We start from the raw sequence: 16,980 nt of genomic DNA, 5'->3' as shown, positions 1-16,980 counted from the left end.
GACAGAGTTTGGAATCCCATTTTGCTACACACTCAAAGGGAAAACAAAAACAAAAGGCCCCAAGCTCCACGTGACCTGCAAACCCACTGACCCTCTCCCCCGCCCAAGTTCTAGCCAGTGGGTCGAACTGAGAGCTTCCAAGGCTGCGTTTGCTGTCTTACCCAAACGATGTGGTGCACCGTGTAGATGTCGCTGTCCCCCACGTACACGCGGATGGCTCGGATGGTGAAGCCGTAATTCTTCCCCGAACTGTGAATGACAATGGGCTGATGGGGGCTGGAAGAAGCTGCGGAGGACTCCCGGCTGGGAGAGGAATCTCGCGAAGAAGAAGGGTCCGAGGACAAGGAGTGGGGGGACATTGGGCTCCCCAGTGGAGACACAGCAAACATGTCTGCAATGGAGAAACAGGCATCAGGGCTGGAGAGATGGCTCAGCGGTCAAGGCGCTTACCTGCAAAGCCTGACGGTCCCAGGTTTCATTCCCGAGTACCGCCCCCACGTAAAGCCAGATGCACAGGGCGAGTGAGAGCAAATCGGCTCATATTCTAAAACAATCCCACTGGCTCCTATAAGCCAACTGCTCCTTGAATATCTGTGCCCCGGGGCTCCTGGCAACTCCCGGGACAAGGTAGATCCCAATGAGGTCACAGTGAAACTAAAACTTCCATACTAACTGTGTTTCAAGTCTTACGCTGTCCAAACAAAAGCAAAGTTAAGGGCTGGAGAGGTGGCTTGGCTGTTAAGGTGCTTGCCTGCAAACACAAAGGACCTTGGTTCGATTCTGCAGGACCCACGTAAGCCAGATGCACAAGGGTGGGGATGCGTACACGTGTCTGGAGTTCCTTGGCAGTGACTGGAAGCCCTGGCACGCCCATTCTCTCTCTCATATAAATAAAATAAATATTTTTTTTTAAAAGAAAAGTTAACCTTCGTTCGTTTACTCTGACTTCACAGTGCATATAGCTTCTCTCTAACTGAATCCAAAGGCCAAGTGAAGAGAGGGCATTGCTACACAGGGAGGCTTATGGCATGCACACAGGGGCAAACTGTGAGAAACAACCAGGCTCTGCATCCTTCACCCCATGCTGGTCTCCTTCATATCCACAAAGGCGGTGACTTCCCCAGCATTCCCAAGTGAATGCTATCTCGCCTGCTTGCAAAAAGCTGGACTGGGCTCTACCAAATTTCCTTTTCCTGCTGACCAGGGGCCACGGAGGCAGGTATTGATTTGTGGTACCAAAGGGGACATTGCCCAGCAAAAGAATCTGCTAGAATGGCCACTGAGACCCTCCAGATTATTGGTCTATGTCAAATTTCTTTCTGCACAAATATGAAATTTAAAAAAAAAAATGGCAACACTGCCTTGTATCAACATAGCCTATGTTCTTCCCAATCAAGCTGTGTGCCCCATTTTCCAAGTCTACTTTCTTGCTGTCACTAAAGGGGGGGATATGTCCACCAGAGTGTCTGTTTTATCTGAGCCAGTGGAATGACTATGGACTTGGTGATCAGTAGATGAAAAAATCCGGTTGTGGAAAAACACTATGATCTAGCACAACCGCAATTAAGTCCAGTTTTCCAAAACAGTGCTGAGACTGATTTCCCAGTAGGAGGAACACTTAAAATTTCAAGCCCCCCCCCCCCCGTGATATTCTCTGTCTCCGCGTCAATTTCCTCATCCATGAAATGAGGAAAATCTATACATAGCATTCCAACACACAGGCTTGCAAAGAGCTCTGTAAAGGAGAAATGGCCCAAAATCTAGAGAGGGAGCAGTGGTTAAAAAGGGAAAAGAAGGAAAACTTAAGAAAAGCAAGGCTTCCTCTCATTCGCCGAATGTCTATAAAGAGTGGTGAAAGTGACTCATGTGTTCGTGGGGAGCCCCGGGGTCCTGAGGGGATTTGGGGATGTGTAGGCAGAAGCTTTGGTGATTCCCCCACCACCACCACCTGTGACTGCTTCATGCAACCTTGTGCCTCGATCCGCAGTCCAGATCGGGGCAGGGAGCGGGCAAAACATGCACACGTCACACACAATTCCATGCGAGTGGAGATGCGTCTCTACCTCCCGGGATCATGAGGGACAGAGCACTGGCGGAAAGGGACTTTGTCACTTTTCGCTTTTTCTCTGTGCTTTCTAATCGCTGTCGAGCCACGTGAGACGTGGGTTCACTGGATGGCTTTGAGGAATTATCTGCACCGTCCACACCCTCGCTGCGGCCATTTATCTGGTCCAAGTGCTCTGAGAAACTGCCGACTGTGCAAAGAAGAAGGGATAACGAACACGTTCAGGGGGACGGAGGAGAGGAGGGAGGGGAAGACAGACAGAGAGAAGCAGGCACGGAGAAACAGTCCTGTGAGGCTCTCAGGTCCCAATGGTGTCAGGTCACAACAGAACATCACAGCTGGTTTGAGAAAGGCCTGACACAATCTGGTAGATTCTCAACCCACGATCCCTCTTAACCGCAGGGAATCGCTGCTTTCCATGGTCTCTGTTTCATAACCCTCTAAAAGATGCTACGCCCGTGACCCCTCCGAAAGTCACGGGGGCAGCCTAGCACCAACTGGTGAGCACCTGGTCCCTCCACAGCGGGACACCAATGGTTGTCCTATGCACAGCTGGCCTTTCATCACTGTCCCTCCTTCAGAGGACACACACCGCCCATCCGGAACTCGCTAAAAAGCACGGGAAGAGTCTCCGATTCCTCCCATGCTATGCTGCTCAATCCACGCTAAGGTCTTCACACATCCCAAAGCCCAGTACATACGTTACTACTCAGAGCATGGCTCAGCAGGTCACCTCATTGCCCTGGCTTTCAATCTACACAGTGTTCTCGATGCGGATCCTCCCTGCCCTCTAAGCCACGGCTCCTTTATTTCTGTTTATTAGCCCTTAATAGATACTGGAGTTATTTTTAAGCTGAAACGTTTGGACTTTCCTTCAAGAGATACTCATCTATGGAAAGAACCACTCTGAAATGAAGCATGTCAGAGCCATCAGGGATCGTACACTTTTGTAGATCTGACAGAAAAGGCAATGCTCATCTCATCAATTCTAAATTTACGAGATGTTTAGTAGAATTCTTAAATTCTATCGTAATCCCCTTTTGCTCAAAATCTTCAACAGTGTACATACATTGTAGGGTTTTTGTTTGTTTGTTTTTACTTTTTTTTTTTTTTTTTTTTTTTTGGTTTTCTCGAGGTAGGATCTCACTCTAGCCGACGCTGACCTGGAATTCACTATGGAGTTTCAGGGTGGCCTCGAACTCATGGCAATCCTCCTACCTCTGCCTCCCGAGTGCTGGGACTAAAGGCGTGCGCCACCACGCCCGGCTTGTTTTTACTTTTTGAGGCAGGGTTTCACTACGCAGGCTCAGGGTGGCCTCAAACTCATGGTGATCCTCCTACCTCTGCCTCTTGAGTGGTGGGATTAAAGGTGTGCGCCACCACACCCGGCTTGCATTGTAGATCTTATGATGAGACAATGTAATGCCATCATAAACCATCATCTGAAAGACAAGCCAGCCCATCTTAAAGTGCTGACCATAGGACATTTTCTGCCTGGGGGGAAAAAATGGCCTATATTTATTTGATTGGCATCTTGGTTATACCGTGTCCTATATCTCTTCCCGGGCCATGTCTAAGCTAAGAGAATCCTAGAACTTGGATGGTGGGTGTACACACCATATACTACTGTGCTATGGGAGTAGGACAGGACTTCTATATAACACCCACTTAGGCACGCAAGAAACAGTGAAATCAAAGTCTTTACACTCCCTTAGGCTAAATGCATTCTCCGCGAACTGCATAGAATCCATCACCTTAAAGCAATCAGTGCTTAACAGGACCTGATCAAAATGACTTCACCAGTCAAGAACTTCACCTCACTGACCCTCAGTTTACCTTTGGCAGAGAGGTACATTTCCAGTCTCTTTTCTAACTAGGTTTGGATGCGAGCAACGACAATGATGAGGCCAAAAAGCGAACTCTCTTCAAAGACATTTGCTGGCTGCCCTTGAGCGCACAGTCAGGATTTCAACACTTTCACTTTCCAAGGACTCAAATACATTGGAGTTTTTTTGTTTTTCTTTTTCTGGTTTTTCAAGGTAGGGTCTTACTCTAGCCCATGCTGACCTGGAATTCACTATGGAGTCTCAGGGTGGCCTCAAACTCACGGCATTCCTCCTACCTCTGCCTCCCGAGTGCTGGGATTAAAGGCGTGCACCACCATGCCCGACTGAGATTTTTTTTTTTCTTAAATGGGGTGGGGAGAAGCAGGTACAAAGTTGTACTTGCCAAGATGCCAAGATGACTGTCCACTTTTCTCTTTCGTCCTGCTACCCTGCACCACCTCAGCTTGCAGGGCGCATACAAGCAACTGCTAAGCCTCTGCCTATGGTGGCTAACGTCACCTTAGCGTTCTCGAAATGTCCAGGGTCCCTTCCTTTTCATGGTGGAGCAATATTTATAAGAGAATCAGCCCATCCCCATATTCTGTGCAGCCTCCAAAGTCTCTGATTAGGGGGAGAGAGAGTAAGAAAGGTGGTTTGGCTCTATCAATCAAAATGCATGGTAGGATTCAGGCAGATATATTTTTTAAATTATGAAAGTAGTCAATCAAGTGCTTACACGTCTCCCCTCCCTTTGCCTCCTACCCTTCTGCTGGCAAGTAGGCCAAGGGTATTGAGAGACAGCAAACCATCCAGTCTACTAAGATTAACTTTCCAATGGAAGCAAAGACACTCTAGTCAGCAAGACGTGAGCAGGAACCAGACGGAGACCTTTGCGACCGGGAACGTAAAATGCCTAGCTAGCTTCCTCCCCCTGACGTGGTTATGAAGATAAAGAAAACGGACCCAGGAGTCTTACAGAGAAATGATGCTACCATCTGATTTCTACATTGCTTTTCTCTTGGCGTCACCGTTAACAGAATTACCCAGTGTGGAAGCAGAGCTGAGGTGTTGAGAGAGAAAAGGAAAACCCGCCGTCACCCTCCCCATGACCACCTACCAACATATGCGAAGCTTCACAGATCTGCACTTTGAGGCTGAGATAAATTGAGCTTGTGAGGTTTTTTTTTTTTTTAATTAAAAAAAAATCTTACACGATGAATATTCAGTTAAAAAATGTTGATGAACAAGCTTGGAATCATTATGGTTAGTAACAGAGCACAATGATATGGCGTAGTGAAAACACTTATTACGGCACCGTTGAGCCACAGCTCTGTTTCTTTTTCTTTTTTGCAAAAGAGCAGGCACAAGTGCACACTGCTCTACAGAAGGCTATACCTTCTTAAAATGACATTTTTTTTTGCTTGTTTTTCTGAGGTAGGGTCTCGCTCTAGCTCAGGCTGACCTGGAATTCACTATGGAGTCTCAGGGTGGCCTCGAACTCAGGGCGATCCTCCTACCTCTGCCTCCCAAGTGCTGGGATTAAAGGCATGAGCCACCACGCCTGGCTAAGGTTAACAGTTTTGTTTTTGTTCCTTTGGCTTTTCAAGGAGGGTCTCATTTTATCTCAGGCAGACCTGGAATTCACTATGGACTCTCAGGGTGGCCTCGAACTCATGAAGATCCTTCTACCTCTGCCTCCCAAGTGCTGGGATTAAAGGCGTGCGCCACCATGCTTGGCTGAGATTTTTTTTTTTAATGCACCTCAAAGACATGCTGAGAGGAGTAACTCTTCATCTGACTGTTTAAGGAAGACACCTTCATCGTGAAAAGCCACAGCCAGTGTCACAAAACACCAGGCCCTGCAAACACCTGGGAAGACACTATTCCTGTGGACAGGAAGGTTCTTTCAAAAGCGCTTTGAAGAAAAGACCCTGGACCGATGCCCTTAGGAGCCTCCGACTCCACCTACAGAGACGGGGAGCACTTTCCACGTGCAGCAGAGGGGTTCAGAAAGCAGCCAGACACCTCAGGGGCAGCCCTGCTCCCGGATGCAGTGGCAGAGGCCACGTGAGCCTCCCAAAGTGGGCAGTGATAAGGCATTTGGCACAACGTCCCTAAACAGAAGCCAGGTCCTTCAAAGCTGCCACCATCCACTTTGGGCCTGGGGGGAAACTGGCTGTACACTGTCCCCTATGGGTGACTCGAGAGGTCGCTGTGCAAGGAAACTATGGCGACCGGGTTGGATGCAGAGCTACAAGCTGTGTGTCCACAGCGACAACGTACTGTTCCCTTAGCAGGTTCTGCCTGTCACCAGGTCCCGTGAAAGCTGGCGGCAGAGAGATCCAGCTATAACCACGACATGGCCCAGCACGGTAAGGGGGTGGGGTGGGGTGTCAAGAGTCTGGAAGGAAACATCTGTCCCTACAGCCTGGCCAACCCTGGGACACAGAGTGCCTGGGGCCACCTCTCTATGTGGTTTCCCAGCAAGGCGGGCAGTGCCCCCTGCTCACCTGACAGCGTGGAGCTGCTGATGGTGCTGGCCGGCGTGGTGACCTCGGGCTCCTCCGGGGCACCCTCTTCCGGAGGAAGGACCGGCTTCTCGGGCTCCTCGCGGGGGTCCCCGGGGCAGGGGGTGACCCCGCCTCGTTCCCCTTCTGTGGAGATAGCCAGCTTGGGAAGCAGGCCAGAGCCGAGCTTCTGTCTGTTGCTTTCGGTATCTGAAGAGTTGGACGTTGACAGCTGGTGCCTTCAGCGGAAACAAGAACAAAGTCACTCGCTGACACCAGGATGCTGTGTTAGGAGCATACGCGAGAAGTGACGGTAAGCGAAAGGGAATGTGAGCGCTGGCCGTGGGGGATAGCAGTTATTAAAGCGTGAAAACCTGAGTTTCACCCCCAGGACCCATGTAAAAACTGCTGGGCATGGTGGTGGCATGGATCTATAAGCCCAGTGGAGATAGGAGGGTCAGGAGTTCAAGATCATCCTCTGGTACGCAGAGTTGGAGGCCACACTGAGCTACCCGAAAAAGTCTATCTCACTTATAAAAAAAGCGGGGAAGGGGGATTGGGAACATGGATAGCGAAATGAAGATGTCCAGGGCAAAGTCTCTTAAGATGTGGTAGCCAGGGAACTCACTAGAAACACACCATCCCGACCCCTCCAGGGTTGGGAGCAGCGGCGGCGGGCTGGGCCCCTGGGCTATGTAACAAGGCCCGCAGGGGTTTCTGGTGCCCAGAAACAGCACCAGTCCAGCAGCTACTGGCCAGGAGGGGCCCCGGGAGACACCTCACGTACCCCTCTGAGTACTCTGAGCTCCAGCTGAGTGTCTCCGCCGACGGCAGAGCAGTGCTCTTGGTTCTGTCCCCGGAGTCTTCCTTCTCTTCTGAGTTCTGAATGATTCGATCTATGCTGCTGAAAACCTGGAAGAAAAGCAATCATTGCTTATTAATAGCTTCTAAAAAGAGCTTGTCGGGTGAGGGGGGAGTCCCCTGAAAATATGACGAAAGTCTTAAACCAGGATCATGTGCAGAGAAGGCGCTGGCAATGCTGTCGACTCGCACCCTGGCATGAGAGGTGGGAGGGTGTGAACAAAATCCTTAGAGCAGGCTGGAGAGACGGTGTAGCGGTTAAGGCACTGGGCTGCGAAGCCCAAGGACCCAGGTTCGACTCCCCAGTACCCACGTAAGGCAGACGCACAGGGTGACACATGCGTCTGGAGTTTGTTTGCAGTGACTAAAGGCCCACTCTGTCTTTCTGCCTCTCTATCTCTCTTTTAAATAAATATTTTAAAAAAATCCATAGAGGGCTGGAGACATGGCTTAGTGGTTAAGGCGTTTGCTTGCAAAGCCAAAGGAATCCCAGTTTGATTCTCCAGGACCCACGTAAGCCAGATGCACAAGGGGACGCACGCATGTGGAGTTTTTTTGCAGTGACTGAAGGCCCTGGTATACCCATTCTCTCTCTCTCTCTCAAATAAATAAATAAATAAAATATATTAATTTAAAAATCCACAGATGCTTTGGAGTTTCTTGGTCTGAGGATCAATGCTTATCTTGGGTTGGCTTCGAGGTGATCAGAAAAGGAGAACAACACAGAAAACAGGTCTTCTGGCATGCAAGGACAGGAATCAGTGAGCTGCTTCAAGATCTGCCGTGAGGAGGCGGATCACCAGACATCCTCGTCTGGCTTACAAACCAGCCGGGCAATTTCTTCCTATGGAGGTAGTAAAATTCCTTCAGGAGATCAGGACTCAGACAGACAGGTCTTTGGCCATTCTGCATCCCCTCTGTCTCCCAAGGACGGTGGGAGGTAACAAGTGTGTACGGACAGCCCAGGGAGGACGCACCCCACTCCTAACCCTGGCTGCTGGCTGTTCTCCTGTGAACGGGCCTCGGGCTTGCTACCATCTACCAAGGTGAGAAAGAAGTCAGTGACCAGGAGGCACCAACTGACTTCCGAAGCAAACGGTGTGTAGGGTGAGGTTTAAGAGGCTGCGGGCCAGGTTTCGCTGTGAGTAACCACTTAGTGAGACGACAATGTGTGGCCCAGCTCTAGGACAGACTGACGACCGCTGTCTCCAGGGAAATCCGTACCCCAATGCTGTTGCTGCCAACGCAGCAGGAGGCACGGGGTGGTTTGTGGGTACGCTTTGTGTAGTCACGTAGCAAAGCCTACAGAACCCTTCCAAATCACAAAATGCTATAGAATAGCTAAGGAGCAATCGCCATGGCAACCGAAAGTACGTAGCAACTGAAAATAATAAAAGGGAGGTAGGGTGCCCTCTGTTTATTTCCATGTATGCTGGAGCCTCACTTTGCCGTAACCATCAATTTTCTTTCTTTCTTCTTCTTTTTTTTAATCTTACCACTCTCTGTCAAAAGGAATCTCCCTTAAGCATTCCTCTTACAATCTTCTACCACTTCCAAAATTCTAGTCTGACTTCCCATTGTCTTTTCAATATAACTTGCAACTTCTGTTACTCATGGTCAACTGTCCCTAAGTACCTTTGCAGATGCCCAGGTCTGAGCTTAGTTTTTAATATTTACTGTTTATTTTACCATTTTTATTTGAGAGAGAGACAGAATGGGCACACCACGGCTTCTAAGCACTGGAAACAAGCGCCAGATGACTGCGCTGCCTTATGCATCTTGCTTACGTGGGTTCTAGGGAATGGAACCTAGGTTCTTAGGCAAGCCCTGCATACAGAAAAGTTCATGCTTATCCTTATGAGAGAGAAGAGATGGGGTAAGGCCACCATAGCCTGGCTTTTGGTTAGACTGTAGGATAGGCAAGTAAGTTCATCATGGAAAGATGATAATGCATGCCAGCCTATATCTCAAAGCCCGATCTTATCAGTGGACAGGTAACACAGATATTCCTATAGGGCAGAAACTCCTGATTGTCAGAACAAGTTTCCTAAATGACAAGGAGCTTCTAAGAACACGAGACAGCAAGCGTCACCAGGGGCATGTAGGTTTGCAACTCACTTCTCGCTGCTTAGAGTACCAGCCACTGACATGTCACACATCACTGCCCACAGGGACATCGTGCCTGACCCCATCTGTGGATGCCCACATGACTTACTTTCGAAAACCTGTGTGAACAGGAGGAAAACTGCCTGATCTCCATGGTGAAGTCCTCATCATTTGTGTCCTCTTCCTCCTCCGTCTCCATATGATGATACTTCTCTGATCGAGCTGCAGAGAAATATTTGGGAACCATTCGAATTACTCAGAATTTCAGCTCTTACTACAGTTTTTTTTTTTTTTTTTTTTTTTTTTTGACAGAGAGCAAGAGAGAATTGGTGCTCCAGGGTCTCAACCACTGCAAATGACCTCCAGGCTTGCACCACCTAGTGGGCATGTGCAACCTCGCACTTGCCTCACCTTTGTGTGTCCGGCTTATGTGGGATCTAGAGAGTCGAACATGGGTCCTTAGGCTTAGCAGGCATGCGCCTTAACCGCCAAGCCATCTCTCCAGCCCTACTATAGGCATTTTAATTATGAGTCAAATCATAATGAAATCAATTCAATGCAACATTATGGTTTAGGGAATTATAGGTATGAGTTTGGAAACTCGAACGTGGAGCTGATTTGTATGAAGTAAATGCCAGAGGATATGTTGATATGTCACGTAATGCACATACTATCAAAATAACTTGTGTCGTCCTCCGATTCCAGCTGGGGAATGAATTCTGCCTTCTGTCTCAGCAAACTGTTCCAGTCCAAAGAGCGGAAGAAGCGGTGCTGCTTGACCTCATAGGCACCACCTGGAAAGGAAGGCAGAGATGACAGTGTGAACTATCCTCCAAGCAGAGGGAAGCGCGGTCTGAGGAACAACTTAAGCTGTTTGGCAGCATAAATACAGACATCGTGGAAGTAACACCTGAAAAAAACATTCTACAACCAAACCTCCAAAAAGAGTAATTTCCATAATTTATCAGCAGGCGATCTGGTTTTGCTAACAGCAGTTGCTCTGGCATAGTGTTTTTCTTTGTTAATTTTCCATGACTCCCTCCATTTTTCAAAGGTTAATGGTGTGCTGTCAGGAGCCATAGAGCAAAAGCCTCTCCATTTTGCCTGAGCCTGCCCATAAGCTGACTCATTACTCAGAAAGCTGGTCCATCCAGCTTTCTATTAGGTACTTCTGGAACCGGTCAGCAGACTGCTTACAGAATCTTATCTTTTGCAAAAGGCCAGTTTACGGTCAGGATGTGAAGCCTGGTGCAGCCAGGATGTTAAGCCAGTGAGGCAAGATTAGATGAACACCTAATTACATCTCCTCTAGGTTTCCTAACAACTCCTTGCCCTGGCCACGTCCCCTTCCCCTACAACTCCTTGCCCTGACCATGTCCCTTTCCCCCTACAACCCTACATAAACCTACATGTAAGAATAAACTCTGAGGTCGTGACAAACATCTAGCATGGTCTCCTTCTTGTGTCTGTTTGCCTTCTCTCATTCAGGTTAATGTTCCCTTCGCTTCCTTGTTCGACTCCCCGCTGGCCGGGGCAGTGTGGCCACTTAAAATCACATTACACTGAGCCTGGGAACATAGATCCATGTTGGCCCAAAGCGCACTCACTCATCACAACCCCAGAAGAGCCCATAGCAAGGTGCCAACTGTGCTTATAGCAATAGTTCCTCTGGAGGTAGAGCTAATAATCATGAACTTTTTTTCCTAAATACTATATAATGGTTACCATTCAATTTTATTGGATTGCTTGTTAACATATGTAGGAATTAGATCCCATAGCTGAGATCCTTAACGAAGGAGCTGATAAACCTGTTGGGTTAGATTTATAATGAATTCGATTTCTGGCTTCTTTTTTTTTTTTGCCAGATAAGCATAATAGCACAATTTAATGAGATGTTTTAAATTCAGCTCATGATTTTGGAAGAGAGATTTTGAAGGGCAGGCCTCATGAAAAATATTAGCACAGTAATATATATATATATATATATCTGGGTTATTGTATTATATATATGGGAGTACACAGCACAAAATCTTAAGACCAGGGCCCCGCCTGCCACTAGCATACAGTAGGTAAGAGAAATAACCAAGAATCAGTCCTAAAAGAAAGCCACCAGGAAGCAGCATTTCTCATCACTAACAGCAGGGGCTAACCAGCCTCCCTAGCAGGAGCTCTCCTCCAGCGGGAATATGAATCCCTTTCTTTCCCCATTGTTACCCATACTCCTCATCCTGTCCCCTGTGGGTCCAAGTGGAGTACGATGGGAAATGCAAGCAAATGAGATGGAGAGAAAAGAGCTAAGTGAGGAGGAATCACCTCAAAAGAGGGGGCAATGGTTTTTCCTTTTTATGATTTATTTTTATTTATTTATTAAAGACAGAGGAGAGAGAATGGGTGCACCAGGGCCTCTGGCCACTGCAAACGAGCTCCAGACACATGCGCCACCCTGTGCATCTGGCTTATGTGGGACCTGGAGAGATGAACCTGGGTCCTTAGGCTTCTCAGGTGTTAAGCCGTCTCTCCAGCCTGGTTTTCTGTTTTAAAACAAAGTGCCGGGTGAACCCCTTTATCTATGATTCTAGCCAGGTGAACTCCCCATTTCAAGCTCGAGCAAATCCCAGCAGTTCAGACAGTCTCTGCAATGACGTGTGGACCAACTTTGTGCAAAGCATTGAAGCAAGACGGAAAGACAGGGAAAATTAAGGGCACACGAGAAAGGAAGGGTGAAGGACATAGGCAGGGCCCTGGGTGAAAGCAAACCTAAGCTGTCTGACATGAAGATCCCAGGCTAGGGAGGGGTCACAGCAGCCTGAACCACTGGTCACATCTTGGGGACCAGACTAGCAGGGAGCTCCTGTCCCATCCTCAGGGACCGCAGTAAACTTGGACCCCTGAACAAAATCTCGGCCCCTGAGATCAACTGGAAGTAACGCCACTCCCTCTCCAAGCACGGATACCTGCACATTCAGATGAGACTTAGGCTTTGCCCATAACCCTGTGGCCTTTGGCCAGTTGCCTAGGAAACTCCTTATATGGTATCAGCCAGCACCTTTGCACAGCCCCTCCCCCTGCCATTCATTGCCTATGTGCTGGAACAAATGTCCCCATATGTTAATTAGGCATCAGCAAGCAGCCTCGTGCATCTAATCCTTAGGACCCTCTTCCCCGTTGCTTATAAACCCATTTTCCTGACAACAAACCGAGAGCTGTTTCCCCAGAGTGATTCTTTCTCTTGTCATGTCATGCACACACAACCTTGATCTCCACAGTGGCCTGGGACACCTGTGGGGGAACCATGGCCGGGCCCCAGAGGCTGCAGAAACCCACAGAAGGGTACCCCTGCCCTTTGGCTTATGTTCTCTCTAGCTCAGAGTCAAGAATTTCCACACAGCCGACAAAACCAAAGCTCCTATAAATTAGATTGCCAGCACTGAGAAACACTCCCTTTTCTGAGACATTAACCACACAAGAGTGTGAAAACAGCTAATGGAACCACGGATACCTATGACCAAAGTCTGTCTTCAGTCCCTGCAACCTGTGATTTTCACCACATCAACATGCCTCTTTCATCCATACATCAGAACCATCTTACAATTCCATTTGTAAAAGGGAGTCGTTGAAGAAAACCAAGTGAACCGGCTCAGGTATTTTTTAAAACTTTAAGCTCTACTCACCCTTTGAACCTGGTTATAAATTACACTCTCTGGGGCTGGAGAGATGGCTTAGCGGTTAAGCACTTGCCTGTGAAGCCTAAGGACCCCAGTTCGAGGCTCGGTTCCCCAAATCCCTCGTTAGCCAGATGCACAAGGGGGCGCACGCGTCTGGAGTTCGTTTGCAGAGGCTGGAAGCCCTGGCGCGCCCATTCTCTCTCTCTCCCTCTATCTGTCTTTCTCTCTGTGTCTGTCGCTCTCAAATAAATAAATAAATAAATAATTACACTCTCTGAGCAGTGTAACTTCAAAAGCCACAGAAGTCACATTTACCTATTGTTAAGACACTTGAATCTATCTTAAAACAACACCTGAGCTCTGAGTATGTTTTTGATTATGTATTCTCCTTTTTCTTTATGAATTTCCAGCGTTGCTTCTGGCCCTGAAATTCTTTATTTCATCAGGAGCCAGGATCCCAGCTTTATGTGGACAGAGGAATCACATCGGCTACATCTCTCTCTGGAAGCGTGGCAAGAGATGGCGTGGGTACTGTTTCCTGTCATTAAACTACTGCAAACAGCTCTACAAGTGGGCATCATCAACTCCAGGCAAAGCAACAGAGTACGAGAATGTTCCAGAAGGGAAGACTAGGATGGCTGGACCGAGGTCTGCTCAAACACCCTTAGGACCCGCCCCGTTGCCACACAAGAGGGAGGATGGTTTGGTTCTCTCTTGCTCTGCATTTCCCATTTGGGAGTCTGAAATGGATCCCCACTAGCCTAGGCTGGGTAGCTTGAGGCCGCTCACGTGTGTCTGCTCTACGGGACTCCCCCAATCCCATCCCAGTCCCCAACAAATGGTACCAAACACAAGGGTTAGCACCATTGCCTTCCCGTGCTCTTCTCCTTGGAGAGGCAGAAGGACGCACAAGTCGAGACAGTTTATCAATTTCCCTAGTCAACCCCCTCGCCGTGCCGACGATGCCCGGGTAATGCCCACCTTTGAACTCTTAACCCAGCTGCGTTTCCATGCCCGTGACTAGCAACGCAGTGCCCATTCCTGGCATACTGTCACTGACATTGCACCCACATTCGGGCCCCTTTCTCCCAGGCCAGGGGCTCACATGAAACGGCAGATCACATTCCTGCCCTGTCACCCACCGATGAGATCTGAGCTGATGTGACTTTATTTCATCTCTGTGGACAATGACAAAACAACCTCCACTATGGGGCGCTTAAACTTTCATTTCTCATGAAATTTCTCTGGGCCTCACTGAGACAGTGGTTTCTAGAAGGTTGATAATGGAGAGATGTAGAGAAAAGAATTACAGGGATAAACTGGAAGAGAGGACCTGTCAGGTTAAAAAAAAAATTTTTTTTTTTTTTTTTGAGGTAAGGTTTCACTCTAGCCCAGGCTGACCTGAAATTCACTCGGTAGTCTCAGGGTGGCCTTGAACTCACAGTGATCCTCCTACCTCTGCCTCCCAAGTGCTGGGATTACAGGCGTGGGCCACCATGCCTGGCTATTAAATTTTTATTTGCAATAATTTACGGCTGGAGAGATTTCTCAGTGGTTAAGGCACTTGCCTACAAAACCTAAGGACCCAGGCTTGATTCCCCAGGAGCCTTATGAGCCAGATGCACAAGGTGGCGCAGGTGTCTGTCTAGATTTCATTCACAGCGGTTGGAGGCCATAGCACACCTATTCTCACTCCCTCAAATAAATCAATTAAATATTTAAAAAATAATAATTTAGAGCTGGAGAGATGTCTTAGCAGTTAAGGCACACGCCTACGAAGCCTAAGGACCCAGGTTCATTTCTCCAGGTTCCACATAAGCCAGATGCACATGGTGGCACATGCATCTGGAGTTTATTTGCAGTGGCTAGAAGCCCGAGCGCATCCATTCCCACTCTCTATTTCTCTCTCCCTTTCTCTCTCCATATCTAATAAATAAATAAAAATAAATCTTAAAAAAAACTAATAATTTAAAGCCGGGCATGGTGGCACACACCTTTGATCCCAGCACTTGGGAGGCAGAGGTAGGAGGATCGCCGTGAATTGGAGGCCACCCTGACACTACAGAATGAAGTCCAGGTCAGACTGAGCTAGAGTGAGACCCTACCTCAAAAAAAAAAAAAAAAAAAAAGAAAAAAGAAAAATTTAAACCAGTGGGTAGAAAAAAGAAAAACCAGATAAGGTATGAAAATAGGATGGGATCTAATGGGAAAAGGCATGTGTAAGTGTGTGTGGGGGATCAAACAGTGCTGTGTACATACCTAAAATGTCAAGAAAAGATTGGGCTTGAGGCCCGCTCCCCAGGAGGGAATTCATGTCTGGCTCTGAATGCCTAACCAAGCGCTTATGGCGAGGGAGGTCACAAGCCACTGAAGAGGAGGATAGTCCTGTTGTCTGGCTAAAGGATATATTACGCCCAAGTATCCATGCGACTCTCACTCTTGTGTCCCTGTGGTAACCAGTGGGGAAGATTTGAAAGTTACAAAAATGCTGAGAAGAAAGGGCAACTGTATGTTCAGCACTGAGCGAGACGTCCCTCTCCCACCCTGTGAGGTTCAGGGACATCTGGGGAACATGTGGCGGATGGACACGTCAGGGCAGAAGGAAGGGGAGGAGAGCTGTGAAACAGCCCTCGAGACCAAAGTGGCTGCGTTCTTCCTAATCCCATAGGAAGCAAAGGAAAATGCTGACATCAAAACAGAAGAAAGGCTTAGGTGGAAAGAAGAAAGGATTCAGTGGAGCGGGGGAGGTGGCAGGGAATCTACGACCATGGCATATTATCTGTATGTATGGAGGTTACTGTGAAAATGTTGAAAAAGAAAAAAGCATGGTGCCGGGTGTGGTGTGTACGCCTTTAATCCCAGCACTTGGGAGACAGAGGAAGGAGGACTGCCATGAGTTGAAGGCCACCCTGAGACTCCATAGTGCATTCCAGGTCAGCCTTGAGCTACAGTGAGACCCTTCCTCGAAAAACCAAAAAAAAAAAAAAAAAAAAAAAAGCAAGCAGGGGCGACAGCCTTGTGAACTTAATACAGATCATTCATGCAAAGACAGCCGTCATTGACCAAGTTCACCTTGGAAGGAAGGGAAACATCAGAGAACTGACTATGACTTGGGTTCCTGCTACCTAGCAGGCACACATACCAGACCACGTGCTGAAAGTGGGCCCGTTTTCACAGACGGGACCCTGAGGCTGAGAGTGAGACAGAAGTCACCTACCCAAGGTCAGGTGGGCCAGGCCACTGCTTAAATTGTCCCAAATTCAAGTAGAGGATTAGGCCCCAAACCGCAAGTTACGGGTTGGCACGAACATCTTCCCTGGAGTTTTCCTCTCCTCGCAGGGATGTTTCTTAAACATCCATCGCGCTCTTCACACCCTTTCTCCTGCCTCTCTGGTCTCCCCGGCACATTCACACATTTTTCATGGCGCATTATTTTACCACCTAAATATGCAATCAATACAAAAATGCTGCCGTTGGAAGCAGCACGTAGTAGCCTCATGCTTTTGGCAACCACTTCTTGACAAGGAGCTCGGGCCAGCTCTCTTAAGTGTCCCTTTTGGGCTTCTGTCAGGACATTTGTGCATCAGCTGTCAAAGACTGAAAGTAGCAGTCAGTGAGGAAATGGGCCGAGAAAGAACAACATTTGATATCTTTCTATCTATCTATCTATCTATCTATCTATCTTTCTTTCTTTCTTTCTTTCTTTCTTTCTTTCTTTCTATCTATCTATCTATCTATCTATCTATCTATCTATCTATCTATCTATGCACACACACAGATCTGTTGACCACCATTGCAGCCATGTCTTGCTAAGTCAAGCCAGATCAGGGAGCCAAGGTTCTTGTGGAAGGGGCAGGGACACAATGTCAAGTGGAAAAACTCCAAAGGGACTCTTGAGGTCTAGAAGGACTGGAGACTTTTAAGCCTCCTCTGGAGAGGCGGGCCCAACC

The 16,980-nt window shown here is 48.1% G+C and overlaps 1 protein-coding gene and 1 long non-coding RNA gene across 14 annotated transcripts in view; one reads left to right on the top strand and one right to left on the bottom strand.

The window, feature by feature from the left end:
* The window catches only part of LOC123456285, a 55,035-nt gene extending 44,495 nt beyond the window's left edge, over positions 1–10,540 (top strand). Inside the window, exons 3-4 of the long non-coding RNA XR_006634441.1 lie at positions 6,186–6,711; positions 10,071–10,540. This is a non-coding gene — a long non-coding RNA (uncharacterized LOC123456285). The remainder of the gene's footprint in view (positions 1–6,185; positions 6,712–10,070) is intronic.
* The window catches only part of Mast4 (microtubule associated serine/threonine kinase family member 4), a 656,456-nt gene that overhangs the window by 17,106 nt on the left and 622,370 nt on the right, over positions 1–16,980 (bottom strand). For 11 of the 13 annotated variants that reach the window (XM_045139067.1, XM_045139068.1, XM_045139073.1 and 8 more), the window contains 6 exons: positions 10,037–10,159; positions 9,475–9,587; positions 7,186–7,310; positions 6,402–6,637; positions 2,064–2,255; positions 162–391 (listed from right to left, as the gene is read on the bottom strand). In XM_045139067.1, coding sequence (XP_044995002.1) covers positions 162–391; positions 2,064–2,255; positions 6,402–6,637; positions 7,186–7,310; positions 9,475–9,587; positions 10,037–10,159 — 1,019 coding nt within the window. The remainder of the gene's footprint in view (positions 1–161; positions 392–2,063; positions 2,256–6,401; positions 6,638–7,185; positions 7,311–9,474; positions 9,588–10,036; positions 10,160–16,980) is intronic. The other 2 variants (XM_045139069.1, XM_045139079.1) reach the window with 1 other exon arrangement.

This window comes from Jaculus jaculus, chromosome 20, assembly GCF_020740685.1.
Source record: "Jaculus jaculus isolate mJacJac1 chromosome 20, mJacJac1.mat.Y.cur, whole genome shotgun sequence".
Taxonomy (NCBI): Eukaryota; Metazoa; Chordata; class Mammalia; order Rodentia; family Dipodidae; genus Jaculus; species Jaculus jaculus.
The sequence above is the reverse complement of the archived record's forward strand: the minus strand, read 5'-3'. Positions and strand labels throughout refer to the sequence as shown.